The 17253-nt window shown below is 35.2% G+C and overlaps 1 protein-coding gene across 1 annotated transcript in view; it reads right to left on the reverse strand.

Moving 5' to 3' along the window:
* Window positions 1-17253, reverse strand: part of LOC146134582 (uncharacterized) — a 28636-nt gene that overhangs the window by 4224 nt on the left and 7159 nt on the right. The window contains exons 6-16 of the mRNA XM_083397847.1: window positions 16487-16636; window positions 15630-15825; window positions 14093-14323; window positions 9209-9528; window positions 8041-8386; window positions 6664-6765; window positions 5841-6386; window positions 4534-4734; window positions 3610-3866; window positions 1430-2413; window positions 560-759 (exon numbers count right to left, since the gene is read on the reverse strand). Of these exons, the coding sequence (XP_083253973.1) occupies window positions 560-759; window positions 1430-2413; window positions 3610-3866; window positions 4534-4734; window positions 5841-6386; window positions 6664-6765; window positions 8041-8386; window positions 9209-9528; window positions 14093-14323; window positions 15630-15825; window positions 16487-16636 (3533 nt within the window). The remainder of the gene's footprint in view (window positions 1-559; window positions 760-1429; window positions 2414-3609; window positions 3867-4533; window positions 4735-5840; window positions 6387-6663; window positions 6766-8040; window positions 8387-9208; window positions 9529-14092; window positions 14324-15629; window positions 15826-16486; window positions 16637-17253) is intronic.

Here is a 17253-nt window from a genome sequence, read left to right on the forward strand (position 1 = left end):
TAGAATTTCTAACTTGTTTCATAAATATGCAGAAAAGTTTAAAATTCTACCGGGCTTTGTGCAAAAGCGTGTTTGGTGTTTGTCAACAAACTGAAACTATCTAGGCGGCATGTTTAAAATTTCTAACACTTTCCTATCCCGCTAAAACAGGGGTTCCTAAACTGGGGTCAATGGATCCCTTGGGGGTACATGAACTAGTTTTAGGGGGTCCATGAAGCCCTAATTACAATATTAGATTATATATTTAAGCAATCAATTCTTTTAACTAAAAAATAGAATGCAGTTAAAAAGAAAATGTTTATGCACTGAAAATATTCTTTAGACTTTATTTCATTTTAAATTTTCGGGACCGGAAACAGCAAATTTCTGAAGTCTATATGTTTACGATGTTATCTCTAATAATTTGTGGCCCACACTTTTCCGTGTAAGGCAAACAAATAGGGGTCCGCGGTAAAGAAAGTTTAAGAAACCCTGCGTTAAAAGTATGCCAGAAAGTTTCAAGCTTCTCCTTGAATACAACTCACAAACGAACATATCTGACATTTCTACTGAGCCCCACCTGCTTCCCTGGTCGGATTTAGAGATAGGTCTCGGTTTGTTTTGTTCGTATATGTTCGTGTTGACGTTCCTCGATGGAGGAAGCTGGTTCACGTTGTTCGTGAAGTTCGTCAGGTTCCTGCCGAGCTGCAGCTTAAGTGACTCAAGGTAAGCGGCCTTCATTGCTGGTGGGGCGGTCATTGGGGTTGAAACGGGGAAAGTCTGAAAAAAAGGGGTACTTGTGAGTTGAAATGTAGGATGAGTTTTAATACCGGATAATATTGGATCGGGGCCTGTACAATATAATGTGGTAGTATCGGTACTGGTTCGATGCTAAAATAATAACGGGAAAAAACTTGTAAGTGTACATTACCTTAAATTCATGTTCGCTTGCTATATATAAAAAAAAACTTATTCCGATGTCTATTTTTCTATTTTTTAAAGTCGGAAAAATAAGGGCTACTTGTGACTAGGAATGTACGGTAATATATAATATCGGACAAAAAATATACAATATCGGATAATCTCGGACCGGGGTCTATAGTATACGCTATGAAGTTGGCAGTATCAATACTCGTTTGATACTGAAAATAACGGACCGACATTTCTAAGGGTAAATTACGTGAAAATTAAGTTTGCTTGCTTAATAGAAGTATATATAAGTTTTGCGTTGTCTTTGTTGAAATTACTACCTGATGCTATGCTGTCTAATTTTACTTAATTGCGGGTTAAAATTAGTTACTTTTGAAAATGCGGTAAATAAGACTGCAAAAGTTTCCCTCAGAACAACCACACTATAAAAGTTTAAACACAACTGTCCAGAATATAAAGTTAAGAAAATGCGCGAAATATAAATAGCAAAAAGAAAACAGCATTATTAATAACATCTCACCGGCGGCTTGTGGTTCTGCATATTAGCTGCGAAAAGGTTTTTCTGCTCCGGCGTCATGTTGTTGTAATACTGCCACATGTCCATCATATAAGGGTAGAAGTTGGGTGACAACATTGCGGGGTTAAAACCCATCGGCATCATATGATTGGCGGGGGTCCAGCCTGGGTAAGCGTATGGGGCGCCCATCGCCGACGTGGGTCTCTCGGAAGTGGGGCTATTCGTTCCGCTGCTCGATTTATCGGAGAGCTTTCGTGACGAAACTCCACTATCGCTATCTTCTTTGCGCATCTCGCTTGCGGAACCGTAAGCGGACTTGGGTCTGGGTCGGGGTAATTCCCCGTGGCTCCGGGTCCCCATCCGTGCTCGCATCATCTCTTTGTTCGAAATGGGGGTCGGGGTTTTAGAGCGGCGCTGTTGACCCACCGACATCTCACTGGCCCCCTGTGGAGTCGGAGTCTTGGATCGAAAGCGATGCGTCGGATTCATTGAGAGCAACTTCATGTTCTCCTGGATTTCATTGTCGACAGAGGAGCTTGCGGGATGCTGATTCCTCCTTGCATTGTTGTCGTGAACGGAGTGATCTTCACCGGAAGGAGGATTTACTCCGCGCGGTAACGAGCTCGAACTTGAATTTAGCTGCCGTCGTGGCAACGAGTTCGATTTGGAAGCAGGGTTTTCGATTCCGCGTGGTTCCACTGCAGACACAAGAGCGGATCTTTGCGGAGCCATTTCCACAACGTCTTCTTCGTCCTCCGGTCTCTTCCAAACGAAGATCTTGGTTCGCGATTCATCGCTTTCCTCTGCTTGTGATGAAGATGAGGACGCTCGCTTTTCCGGATGCTGCGATTTCGCACTGGAAAGGCTCGTCGAGCTGTTGTTGTTACTGTTGTTTGAGTTGGGGCCGTGCGGGGGCCGCAACCCCGCGTGGGGTTGGTAGTCGGGGTGCTGGCGGACCTGGTTGTGGTGCTCGTAGATCTGGTTTACCTGGAAATGATGGAAGACGATTTAGAAAAGGCTGAAGAACTGTTTTTTATTGAAAAATATTAAGTTTTTGCAGAAAATATTGCCACATTTTTTTTGCGATGTTTGGAGATCTTAAACGATAGTTGTGAGTTGTAGTTGAACTAAACAATAGTTTATTTAGAAGGGATCATATGGGTTTTAAATAAAAAAGTGAATGAATATCGAAACCGTTGATTTGGTCTACTTCGAACGATAAAAATTTGTAATTAAATAAATAGACAATAACCGTTTGTTTATAACATTTGACTCGGTGAGAATCAAACATAAAAATAATATAAATTCAGTAAAAAATTGATAATGGTGTGGAAGTACTATTTAAAAAGATAAGAAAAGTCACTTTTATTTGCTTTTTAGTGCTAATTTGAGACGTACCCATGGCATTCAAAAATATAAAATAAAACTCGTCTTAAAATCGATTTTTTTTAATATTGCCTTTAAACACGTTTAAAAAGATTATTTCGGTTCATTTTTAGCACAGGTGTAAAAATACTCATTTAAGTTTTCATGAGCTTTCAAGTAAATAGACCAGCGGTTCTCAACCGGTGGGCCATGGAAACCTTTTAGTTAGGCAACAGACTAATTGAAAAAAACTATATTTGTTGAAGGATTTAGTTTCATTTGTGTCGCTATACCTAATTTTACAGAAATAACGGCTTAAATAAATTTATTGTTCAGAAGCAAGTACCTCACTAATGCAAGGTTGAATAAATAAATCTGTTTTTGATGGTTTTGTGCAACGAAAATGGGCCACGAAAGAAAAACGGTTGAGAAGCGCTGAAATAGACAGTGACATCGCAGTGAAGCATTATTTACAGGGTTGACATGCGGCGCTTATTTCTAAGATTTTATTTTTGGGTGCAGTGTCTTAGAAAACACATTTGTGCTTATTTCTAAGAAACGTGCTTATTTTAGAGTTGTGTGCTTAGTTTGCCTTATTTTAGTCATACGTGTGTCAGTACTGACAAAATATTATTAAGAGAATGAGCATACAAAAATAAGGGTTTTTAAGCTTTTATTTTTATGACATTATTCCTATAAGCTTGGATTTCACCCCCGCAATCCTGGATCTCCTCCTGGTCTTCAGTAGCCTAGTGCGCTTTTTTTTGAGTAGCGTGCTTATTTTTTGGTTTGAGCAGATGGCAACCCTGGTTATTTACCTGATGTTGCAAGTTCGTCATCCCTGCTTTGTTAAAGTTAATCAAATTTTCATCTTCCTTCTCCAATTCTTTCACGGCCGACATATCTTCCTCTTGAAGCTGGTGACCTTTGACCGATGACGTAACGGATGTGGATGACGTGGCGTCCTCCGATTGGTTCATGTGACGATCGGCCTCGGTCATGCTCGAGCGGTTCCCGCCGGCTTCTTTGCCGCGAGCTTGCATCCTAATATTCTTCCGCCGTTGCAGTATGCGCGCTGCGGAGGGATACATAAAGTTAAGTTTGACTTGAATAAGGTTGAGCTGTTAGAATTTAACCCAGAGGTTCACGGGTTCGATTCCCAGCTAAGGTAACACTCAAAAAAACGCCCTATAACGCGAAGATCTCAATAAAAAATGTTTTGAAAAAAACAACATGCGAATCGCATCCTAATATTCTTCCGCCGTTGCAGAATGCGCGCTGCGGAGGGATACACAAAGTTAAGTTTTAGTGCAATTTGGTTGAGCTGTCGGACTTAAATACCGAGGTCCAGGGCAAATACCTGACTCGGGATGTATGATACTTCACATTTTGTTCCGATACCGATTCCCGATATTTTGGACAGACAGTATCGCGATACTATCCGATAACAGATGACGTCATTGCTAGGCTCAAACAAGCTCCGATCCGATATTATCGGACGGTTACCGATACTATCACTTGGTATCGGTTATCAGCTTCGATCCGATATTTCCGGACGTCCCTATTCAAGACTTCTATAGACAGGACGCTTTTGACTCGTTTTGAAACTACTTTCTCACTTTTCTTTTCTTTGGAGGTTGTAGTTAGACGTAAAATGAATATTGATGCCTATGCAGTTTAGTCATTTTCTTCTGCATGGGCTTTGATAGAAACGTTATTGGTATGTCGTTTAATCTCCTCACCTTTATTAACGCACTCGCCATGTTTGATCCTCGCTTGCACCATGCAATCTGTAGGCACGTCTTCCATGAGGAGAACAACCTCCACCATCTTGGTGGCTTCCAAGCACAACTGTAGAGCCGTGGAGTAATCCAGGAGGTTGTCGGCTTGGCGACTCTGCTCGAATCTTTCTTCTGCTTCTCGGAGCAAGAGCTCGGCTTTTTCTGAAGAAAAATCAAAATTAATTCATAAAAAAAAAAAAAAAAAAAAATTCTAAAAGCCCGGTGTAAGTTTTAGCTCTTTTTCTGTCGACATTTTTGTTTGTTAATTGTAGTGTTTTGGTTAAAAAACTTCGGACGATGAGAGTTTAACGGTCTAGACTTATACTTTTAAGTAATGACTAAATATAACGAAAAAACAATTTACACATTTGTCTTGTTTCGTGTTTGTATTATTAAAGTAGAAACCTAGGCTCGATTCGGCCTTAACAGTATTTTCTCTCGGAGCAAAAGGTCAACTTTTTCTAAAAAAAAATAACTGAAAAAACATTGTTAACCCTCTTTTTGCGCTGTGTATAATAAACCAAACAATTTATATTTGATATCTTAATTCGCGCATTATTTTGATCACAAAAACAAGACTGAAGAAAAAATAATAATTAAAAAAATTAAATGACTTCAAAATACCAAATGTATTGTGACAATGTATAGGTTAACATTGGACCTCAATTTGCGTTTATGTTGAAAAGTTTAGTTATCTTAAATTTAATTTATATTTTCTTTAGCAATTCTTTCTCCAGCTTGTTAGGTTCTTTAATAAAAGATTTCAGAAAATTTATTTTTGATTTGCAAAACCATGACTGTAATGACTTATGAATTTGGTTTAGGATTGGAAAGAATACTATGACTTGGTACAAAAAACTACCTTATCTTCATATTTAAAAAGTTAAGCGTCTACCACTAAATTTCAATAGACAACACAGAAGAGTTTCAATAATTTAATTAAACTGAGATTACCTTTTTGCAGAACATGCTTAATAATAGTAGATATACATTTTTTACTATAATGCACATAATAGCTGGCTGGTGAATTAAAAAAAGTTCAGAAGTACAATTTGGCGCCACCTAAAAAGCAGTATGCAAAAATCTAATTAAAAGCACAAAATTAAGGAATTTAAAATAAATCCTGCTAAATTAAGAACACCCAACTACTGAAGACTGAAAACATCCAGGTATAAACAATTAAAAAAATAAAAACACCCAACACAAACACACACACAAACATCAATCAGTAGGCAATAAAAAAGATGACAAATTGAATTTGCAAATACCTGATTTGGGATTGACTCTTTCGGGTGGGTTAGAGTGAGGGGAATTAGAGGAAACGCCGTTTAGTCGCTGCATTCGGTTAGCTAACGACAAAATTTGGGCGGCGGCATTAGCTTGGGTATTGGGAAATGTTGCAGGGTTTGAATTCAAAGTTTGGGGCGACTGGTTTGGGTGCATAGTTGGGTAAGCGTGTGGCGTTGTTACAGTGGCAAGATTGGGGGTAGGAGGGGTGCTGGCAGAGAAGGGTATGCTTAGAAAGGGGGGTTTTCGGGGTAAGGGGGGTTTTGCTGTTCCTTGCTGGCAATTGGTGGCTGCGGTCGTGGGTAAACAATTAGTGATTTCATGCGCGGCACCTAAGAAAAGAAAAAAAAACATGCTTTGAATTTTTTTGATGGCCATGCATGGATAGATATACAACACATGCATGAAAAATAAAAAAATATGCCTGTCATGAAAAAACACTGCAATGAAACACAACGACGAAATAACTTTATTCATTATGTTTTGCACCATATGAATTTTGAAAAACATTTTGACCATATTTATTTCTTTATTGGTTCTTCAAAAATCTTAATTTAATGTATGTTACGAGAAAATTGATTTGCAAACTTGATTGACTTTTTTGTAGCAATGAAATTGTACACTTGATTTATAATAATGTCACACACAAATTATCCCACTAAAAGCATTATACAACCATGAAGCGTTCCTATTAAAAAAAATAATAATTTTGACAAAACTTTAGTTCTGGTTGTATGTGCTTGTAGCATTTTTTTCTCGCGGTAAGCTTTATTGCCATGCAAAAAACTTTGGCAGTTCTATTACCTTGACATGTGCTGCCTCCTTGTGGTGAAACATGGTTAGTGTTGGTGTTTTGCATGCCGCTAGATTCAGGGCTATCACCTGATGTGGTATTATGTAGCAGGACTGCATACAATGAATAGCAAGCAGTTTGTTAGAAGCATATGATTATGATGTTAGTGATAGTTTAGTATTAAAGCAGTGTTTCTTAACCCCTTGGCCACAACCCAAAATTGGGTGGCCATTTTAATTGGTTGCATCGAAGACAAGTAGTTTACATGGTTGGATTAATTAAGATTGGCTGTGAGCTACATTGCTACAATTTATTTTTTAATTTGGAAAAAAGGAAGACATCGCTCAAATTATTTAAGTTTGAATTTATTAATAAAAAAAAAAAAAAAAAAAAAAAGAAAGAAAGACATGGCTCATATTATTTTTGTTTGATATTAATGCTATTATATTGTTTTTATTTTGTTCACTTGAGCTTACCAAAATTCAGTTCAGTGAAGATAATTAGGTCGCCAAAGCTTCGCTGTTACTACTTACGCTTAGTATTTGGGACTCGAGGAAAAATGGTTGAGAAACACTTGTTTATGGTGATAGAATAAGATACCAAAACAGTTATTTTATTAAAGTGAGCCACACCAAAGGCCTAAATAAAAATAGCTGCAACATTCATTCTGCAAATGAATGTTACCCACAATACTGTGGCATGCATATTTCATTTTTAATATAAAACAATTTTAATCAAATGCAGTGATATGAAATCAACAAAATGTATAATATGATATAACCTTATTCAGGGTTTAAACTCAGTGTTTAATCATTTTGTGTGATTTGCTAAAGAAAGCAGTAATAGTATATGATTTTTTTAATGCTCTAAAATTATGATTTTCTACTCAAGCTATCACCAGTGTTATTAGAAGCAATATAATTTACCTCCGTCACTAATAAGCATCATTAAAAGCAAAATAAGATAAAAACACTGGTTTAAGGTGACAGAATTATATACCAAAACTGTTTTTTCAATATAAGTGTGACCTACCAAAGGCCTAAATAAAAATAGATGTGAATCCAAATATTGTGAAATGCATATTTCATTGTTTTAATATCAAACATTTCAATCAAGTGCAGCAATATGAACATTAATTATATTAAAGTTGAGCTGAAAATCAACGACATGTGCAAATGGATTTCAGCTCAAACTTTAATATAATGAATGTTCAATCAACTTGCGTAATTTGCAAAGCAAAGCTGTAACAGAAATTATTGTTTTGTTGCTCAAAAACCTAAAAGTATGTTTTTTTCTGCTAAACCTACCACCAGTGTTATAACAAGCAATATAATTTACTACAGTCGCTAATAAGCACAATTGAATAGCACACTAAGATGATTTTATACCTGGAGAATTTGAATGCTGCCTGTTTGAAGACAAACTTTCTGGCTGGGAACTCGACATAGAAATCCCACTCATACTGCTATTGTCTGAGTTTTGTGAAGTTCTGCGAAGTTTCGAAACCGGTGATCGTCGAATAGCTCTGTCTCCGGCTTGCGACATCGGCGGTGTTCTTTGCTGCTGCATAGTGGTGGTAGATGAAGCGGAGTCGGTATTGGACGATTTGCGGGCCAACGCAAAAGTGGCCATCCCTTTTGAGTCCATGGATTTAACTTCCAAATCGAGTGGGGTGCTCTGCGGCGACTTTCTTCCATCTGTCACTACAGTGGTTCTTGGACGCCGTTCATTAGCCTGTAATTATATGAGAAACAAGTTGTAAGAAAATTAGGTAAAATTAAAACAAATTATTTTCAACATTGCAGAGTTGATACTGTTCAAAATTGTAAAGTAAAATTACACTTAAAAAAGTGATTTTATCTGTCCTTTTATTTTGTTGAAATAATTTTAAGTGTTTAACCAAACTAGGACCACCTAATGAATCAATTTTTGTTTAGGGCATTCTCTAGTGGGCAGAGTGGGTGTCAAAGAGCACTTGCCTGTAGCATATTATACTCGTTGAGCGTAAAAATTGGCAAGCAGAAAAGTAAAAAATATTAACCCTGTATTGAATATTGGAAATAGCCTGTAATTATGGTTGAATTTCACTTTTTAGCTTTGTATTTGAATGTTTAGTAAATCAAAATAAAAAGCAATGTTGTTTGCCCTTCAGTTAGCCGTGACTTTTTGATGGACCACACAGCTCTGTTCTGGTGTAAGTTTTTTTATCAATGTTAATTATTGACATTTGTAAGTTAACGTGCATTTGTTTTGTTTCATTCTATTTGAATAAGAACTAAGTTATTGTCAATATTAAACCTCTGGTGTAACTGTCTGATAAAGTTCTTTATCTTTCAGTTACAATTGGGTAATTTTATAAGGAATACTAATTCGACAAGGTAACATTATTTGGAAATTCAAATCTTGCAGATTACACCTATAAGTAAAATCATTTTAAAAAAAACTTTTTATTATATAATGCTTAAAATGTAATGCCTTTGAAATTCATTATCAAGCTACATTACAAATAGGTGCATAGTGCACCCTAGTTTACAAAACATTTACAAAAATACCGACCTTGTTTGCTTGTGGGTAAGGCTTGTACTTGGTCCATTGGGCAGGCTGGGGCTCTTTATATTCACCCACCTTAACCCCATTACTAGCCCTGGGTTTCTCCGATGCCATATTCCACTGGAAAGTCGGTTTTCTACTGGAATCCACTGGTTTTTCCTCGAAATTCTTCTTCACAGGAACAGGGGCTGTCTGGTTTGTCACTGGAGCCTTGTGCTTCACTTGACCAACTGTGATTGGCAATGTCTTGGGCTGCTTTTTCGGCTGCTTTTCTTTAACTGGGACAACTTCTGGGGTTAGAGGCTTGTGGGAAACGTTTCGGTTTTCTGGAACAAAAAATACATGTGTGATGTACTTTGATGTAAACTAGTGTTTTCTTTTTTTAATGAAGGGTAACATAACATCGATGCTTTGGCGAATCAACTCTTTTCACTGATTTTTTTGTGAGTTTAAGTGGAATAAACTCAAACAAGGAAAGAGCCCGAAATTTTGCCCAGAACCAATCTTAATAAATCTAACTATACAAAAGCGTTGCAGTCATAGACCTAACCAAATCAGACAGCGTCTCAACTTTGGGGTTGCAACCCATGGGTTGAGAAATACTGATGTAATGGTTTAGTTTTCACCAAAATTTTGCAGAGCAGCTATTACTTGTTAAATAATATAAAACATGTAAGTAGCACTTTTTTGATGCAGTAGTAGGAATTTCTGCAACAAGTCCATGTTAATGTTAAACATTAGACAGTCTTAAGATATGTGTTAAGTGCTTATTCAATATTCCAACATCTAGCAGTTTGAAAACTGCTGTTCTAAAACTAAAAATGTTTGGTTCAGTTCAGTTGAACAAGGTATAAGATTAGCCAATTTGCTTTTTGCAAGTAGTCAAGTTAACCAAACAGTGGTGCATTTAAGGAGAAATTGAGAAGCAAATTTTACAAGCTAGAGCAGACCTGGGCAACATCCGGCCCGCCGAGCAGTTTAATACGGCCCGCGGCGTATTTTCCTTGAAATACATAGGCTAAGCGAAAACAAGGGTGAGTTTCTACATGTTTGATTGAATCATAAACACTTTTTCCAGGGATGAATCTAGTCATGACCCCGCCAAATTAGATTTTTAGCCTGTTTCAAATCCTTAACGAAAATAGTTTTCGCGCTTTCGTCTTTCTCTTATGTACCCCAAGCGATTTTTTGCATCTTTACAGACAAATAGCGTCCTTTGCACTGTGACACTCTTCCTAACGAAAGTTTAACAAACTTAGCCTAATATTGATATATTTCTGCGCTTCGGTTAACAGGATTCCGTCTTTAAGATATGAACGAAATATAGACCGTTTTCTTAACTCTGAAATATACTGATTCACATTTTGTCAACCTAATTTAGTTAATTCCATTTTGTGTGTTTCTTTATATCGTCTTTGCAGTATGGCCGTTTTACCGCAAGTGACACATTGGTAAGTTAAAGCCTTAAAAAAACAAAAAAATCTTTTTTGTGCAAAATTTTTACGTATTTTAATCTTAATTTTTGGGTCAACCAACTTAATAAATGTCAATATATAAAGCAATAGATATTCTTTATCTGTGCTCGATGCGTTTACCTGTTCTCCATGCGCCCGTTAAATCTAAATTAAAGTTTGCATTTTAAAACCAATAAAGTTGCAATTTTCTCACGCTTCGCGCAACGTCATGTGGCCTCCTTTACGTTTGACATAAAATGGCACAATTTTGCACATCTCTAAACGTAATAACAAGTTTGTTAGCTTATTTCTTTTATACCGTCAGAGTATGACGTCATATTGCATGTATTTGAGATTCTATTTTTGATCCGGCCCGCCACATCATTTTGAGTTTCTCATGCGGCCCGCGGTTAAAAATAATTGCTCACCCCTGAGCTAGAGTATACAAATCGAAAATGTTTAAATTGAGAAACAATGTGTAATAATGCTCACATTCTACTAAATTTTGGAGTAATATTTTTGGCAAATATGTACAATAGTCTATGTAGCGGACAACTTCATCACCAAAATGGCTTATGACACCTTTGAAGTTATATCATGTTAAATATCGATCCATTGCATCAGAAATGAATGGATTGCATATTGTAAAGCTAGATTCAACTGAAATTCTAACTGAATCCTTTTAAATAGTAGGTTACTAAAATATCTTAAAAAGTTTCCAAATATTAATAGACCACACAATGTGATTTCTAATGTCTGTTTTCATGCAGAAAAGTGAAATTTGTTTTCATTTGGAAATTATTGCATAATAATAAAAAGCCGGTTTTGTCAATGTATACAGCCACTAGTTTTTCCATGTAATTCCACAATATAAAGAAAGGTGACATATGAGCAGAAAATGGTTGCTGCCATTCAGTAAAAAATGATATCTCAGAGACATGATTCCTTAAAATATGAAAAATGTTTTTAAAGTTGGAAAATGCCACCCAAAAGTTTAACTGCGTGCAGAGTGCTGCACTACCCTCAAACATACCCTGTGTTGCTTTAGTATGTGCATCAGATGTGAGATGTAATACATTTCTAAAATGAGCAAAGTCAAATCCCCAAGGGACGCCGTTGGCAATGTCAATAGAACTTGTTCAATAAAGGTCACTTAAACTCAATGTTTAGCCACATTTTAATCAATAGCGACTTGAAAAGGGATTAGTCAAGTGCTTTGAACTACTGACCAGTGTCCCTTGGGTCAAATGTGGACAAGCAGTGGACATTAGCAACACTTCAATCAATTGAAGGTCACTTTTGACTAATTAACTTTAAACAAATATGGCCAGAGTTCAATACATCTGCAGCTAGGAATGAAATAGTATTTTGCAATAAAGTGCCTAAGAGTTTTGACATTTTTACTGTTGATGGCATTTAATTAATTGGAAATTTGTTTGTTTTTACATTAATTGGCGATTATTTTTACTGCACATGTATTGTAAATTGGAGCATAATAGTTGGAGGTTGTAGTAAGACAAAGTAAGAATATCAAAGCCCATATAGAAGTAGGAAGTATTTTGAAGGTTTTAATTAACTCCTTAAACGATGAGTTATTCAAAATGTTTAAAATGCTCTGTACATCTGTAAGGGCTTTGCTATTCTTACTATGCATTGTGTGTACATCATTTAAAACTACACTATTTTAAACCAAATAGAAAATAAGTTGAGGTATTTAATGTAAACAAAGTGCATAATGCTTTTACGAATTTCTCTTTTTCAAATTAATTTTTGGTGTTTTTATTTTATAGTATTCTAACTATAATATTTCAGACCAATGGCTTTTTTTTATAAATAAATTGGAAAAAAATACTGCAAATCAGTTTATTTTCACAAGCTTAAACTATTGAATACCATTGGAACAATAATATAAGCTAAAATCAGGCAATAACTTGGTTTTGGTTTCACAGGTGACAAAAATTCATTTTTATCCACTTGTTAATCTGTGGGGATTCACTCAACTTAAAGTTTTCACCCACAACCAGGAAAGGAAGATATAAATTCCACTTAACGCCAATTCAAGAGGACTTTATTGTTTTTTGTGGTTTCAAAGAACGCTCAGGTTTTAAAGAAAATGATTAGACGGTTTACAGTGCAGATCAATTTTCAAATTAGTCTCCTTGTTTACTATAGAGCACTCAAGTGTCCGCTGAAGAGCCCATTCAAAATCACCATGCCAGCTTTTATACTATGAGCTTTGGATTAAAGCATCCTCAGACAAGATAAAATGCACCACTTTTTGCATAACAAATGGGTTATAACACATTACACTGTTTTTTTTAACAAAATGTTGATTTTATGAAATATTATGCCTTTAATATTTGTATTGAGATGGATCAGTATTTACAATTAAGATTATAAACATTTTTTACCTGATTTTTAATGTTTAAAATGAGTATGTATTTTTAAACTCTAAGTGATAAAAATACATTTAAAAAAGTCTAAACAACCAACATTTGTTAAAGGACTTATATTAGCAAAATATTAAAAGTAACTTTGATGTACTGCAATGCCTACATACCACTGACAATATTAAATGCTTACTATTTATGTAAGGCATATATACTTTTAGGTAAAGAACTTCTTAAATGACATAATAGGCCGAATTAAAGAATATTTAAGTTTAGCTGTTGATTGTAAAATGCCTCAGGCCTTTATATTGGAAGGTCAATCAAGATTTAAAAGGGAAAACCATGTACAAAACTAAAGTTGTGTGTAAGCCGAAATGATATACATATGTGGTGTGTGTAAGTCTAACTGAAATTTAACATAAAGACAAGTCTACTTACTGTCCGTTAAAAATGTCATTAAAACTTTAAACTGTTAACAACACATGAATTTGTGAAAATTTTGTGTTATTTAAGATTTAGAGCCAAAACCATATTAAAAAAATATTGTTTTAGTGTGCAACTTAGATATGAAGTCACCAGGGATAATTGTACTTTGTATTCGCCAAATTTAGACTGAAACTTTATGAAACCTTTTTACAACACATAACTATTGTGATCAACATTGTATTGTTTAAGAGTTAAAGCCAAAAACATATGCAAAAAAATGTTATTTTAGTGTGCAACTCAGGAATAAAGTAACCAAAAATTTAATTGTACCTAGTTTTCCAAAAAGGTTTACACTTAAACTTTATAAAAATTTACAATACATTAATATTGTAGAAAAAAAAAGATTTTGGATATATTAAAAAAAATAAAATAGACAAGTGGATCTACTGTTTTCCTAAAAGTTTACAACACAAGATATCTGCGGACAGCACTGGATTGCTCACATTTAAACGCATATAAAGTGTGGTGTTATCCAAATACACATAAAAGGAATGACGACAAAAAGCTGCAGAGTAAATACACGAAAAACCAGACAAGTGCAAACATAACAGACAACACACCTGGTTTGACGTTGGTCGTTTTAACGGCCCTGGGTTGTCGCTTCTCTGTTGACACTACAGCTGGCTGTTCGACCGGCAAACGTTGCGTAAAGTCGTCCCGTGATTTCGACTTGGGCTTGGTTCGGGAAGGAGGCGGACTCACGATGGTGGTGGCTTGCATCGACTCCGTTCCGGAACTTTCCTCGTCAGCGAAACTGGTGACTTCGCCCTCGCTGCTCAACGAGTCTGCTTCTGTTCGAGATGTTCAATTTATATTGTGCTATGTTGACACAAATTTAATAATTTAAATTAAAACTGCAGGATTTTTAAATCAACGGTTTAATGTTTTATAATTTTTTGAAATGTGTATTTTTGCTTTACTACACTTAAATTAAATTTATAATTGGGATTTTTCTCCCGCGAAACTGGTGAATCCGCCTTCAACAAGTGTGCTTATGTTAAATTGTGCTTAATGTTGACACTTCAACAGTTTGATTTGCCTTCAAGTGACCACTACTTCGTATTAGAGTGCCTCTTCTACTTAACTCAAAATTAGTTTTTTTTATGATTTTAGTAAATTGGACGTTTAAACTTCCGGATTTTTAAATCTAAAGTTTAATTTTTATTATGGTTTATACTACTTAATAATGTATTTTTGCTTTACTACACAAAATTAAATTATTTCGGCTAGGGATTTTTTGTCGGCGAAACTAGTAACTTTGCCTTCGCTGCTAAGCGAGTCTGCTTCTGTTTCGAATGCTCAATTCATTACAAATTTTGGTTAGGGTTAGGGTTACGTACATTATAAGAAAACTGCTGGATGAGCAACACTTCCTAAAAAATTGGAATTAATAAAATAAACCAAAAAAAAGCTGAAGTATCTGATAAGGCAAAGTTTTATCGCTGTGTGAAGATTGCCACAAGTTGGCTATCGTGTGACGATAAACCAGGAAAGCAAGGTTTTAACTAACTTCCGTCAACAACCTGTCGACGCAATTCTTTCGTCTGTTCCTGTTTAGAATGTTCAATTTATTACACACGTGAGCTGTGTTAAGCAAGTAAACTAAAAATTACCTGTTATTTTAACAAATGACTCGACCTGAACTTCCAGTTAAATGACTTGGGTTGAAATTAGGAGATTAAAAATGAAACATTTAATTTTGTTTAAAACCTTTTTTCAAATGACTTAATCCTAATTTTAAATATTTATCAAAGCAAATGGCATTTAATTTTTTTATTGAGTTCACTACTGCTTAAGAACTAAACGATTGAACCAGGTGAATATTTATTTGCAAAAGTTGTATGCTTTCCTAGCTAAAATCTTTTTTTTACCTCACAATGTAAAAGCTGTTATGTAAGACTCCCAAACAAATTACCACATATATATAAATTGATAAGAAGAAAACAGCTCCTCTGGTATTTGTATATCTTAACCAACATTTTGGCAACCTATTTCACCCATACACCCTGACGAAGGCAACTTACATAGGTTGCCAAAACGTTGGTTAACATATACAATTACCAGAGAAGCTGTTTTTCAACATAAATTACCACATACCTTTGATATTGGACAGAATTACTCGGTCGTACTGCCCAGCTCCATTCACAGGAATGCAGCCAGGCAAGAGGCTGATCTCGTTGGGAGCTGTGGCGTTGTTGATCGGTTTTCCATCAGGGTTTGCATAAAGCAAGAGCAATGGTTGGTGGTGTCCTTTGATGCACTTGGACACAACGTTGCTCCAGCGTTTGCCAACCTTACACATAGAAATAAAAAAAAATATTAATTTTGTACAAAACTAAAGGACACTAAATAATAACACTGGAAACATCTATAGCAACTTTCTTCATTAATATTTGTTAGTTTTACTATTAAAATTTAGATTTAAATATTCTGTTAGCCACAACAATTAAAAACATATATATATAATATATATATATACTTATAGCATTTCAATACCAGGTTGCAAAGTTAGCAAGTACTGCTTGCCAACCTAAATGCATGGAATAAACCGTTATGATGTTGTGTTTGGAAAAACAAAATTTAATTCCGCACGAAAGAAAGGACAATCAATAAAAACACATTTTTTTCGGATTGATTTAGATATGTTAACAATTCCTTTTTTTACTACAGGTTATCTTAACGATTGGATTATGATGAATAAAGTATCGAAAATACTCTTAGAGTTTAGTTAAATTAATATAGAAAACTTGAACGTAAAAAATTAAAATATTTCAGGTTTTTAAGTAGATACAAAATGACTTTATTAAAATATTGGTTGCAAAAAACAAAACAAAAAATGTACTGGACTGGTAAAGCAAGGTATGGAAAGTATAAAACAATGCTAAACCACATCAATTGAAGGATGTTTACAAATTTTGTACTTCCATAACATAAAAATACTGGAAACTTCTTACCTCGGATACTTGGGCGTCATCAAAGTAGACCCACTTCCGCAGTTTGGTGTGAAAGAAGAAGGTTGAATAGTGCTTTCCGTAGTAACAAACCATTCCGACAAGATACAAGTCCATCAGACTTGCCCTCTCATCAACCACAGTGTGAAAAAGCTGCAACAACAGATCAGCTCTTATCTCTCCGGGCTATCGCTTTAATGGTGTTTTTTTAGAGACGTGAATGAGGAATTTGTGCTTTGTTAGCAATCACAAAAGCCTACGTTTAACACAAAAACCTTAAAACCAGGTTGTGTCAAAGAACTGTTGAATTTTATGTTAAATACATCACACAATATTTACTTTATCTATGTTTTTGGGACTTAAAGGTATTTCAAATAGGGACCAAGAAAACTTTTGCTAAATAAGTATGAAAAGCCATTTAAATAATGTTTCAACTTGAGGCTTCAAGTTGAAAAACAATTAGGTGCACATTACATATTTTTAAACCAAAAATGTAAGCCCTAATTTTGTACAATTAAAATTAAACATTTATGGAAACAGTAAAGTCTTGATTGAGTACCAAATCAAAGGGAGGTGACAAATGGATTTTACAATTATGCTGTTTTAAGTAAAAACAACATGCTTGTAAAATCTAGTAGTGCGGATATTTCAACCAAAAGTGTAAGCGCCTTTACACAATCAAAAATGCCAATATACATGTTTAGAAATTGGGAGTGCACTGATTTAGTACCAAGAAAACATAGAGTTTGTTTTAAAAGCAAGGTTGTGGC

Source organism: Ascidiella aspersa, chromosome 9 (assembly GCF_963924565.1).
Source record: "Ascidiella aspersa chromosome 9, kaAscAspe10.2, whole genome shotgun sequence".
Taxonomy (NCBI): Eukaryota; Metazoa; Chordata; class Ascidiacea; order Phlebobranchia; family Ascidiidae; genus Ascidiella; species Ascidiella aspersa.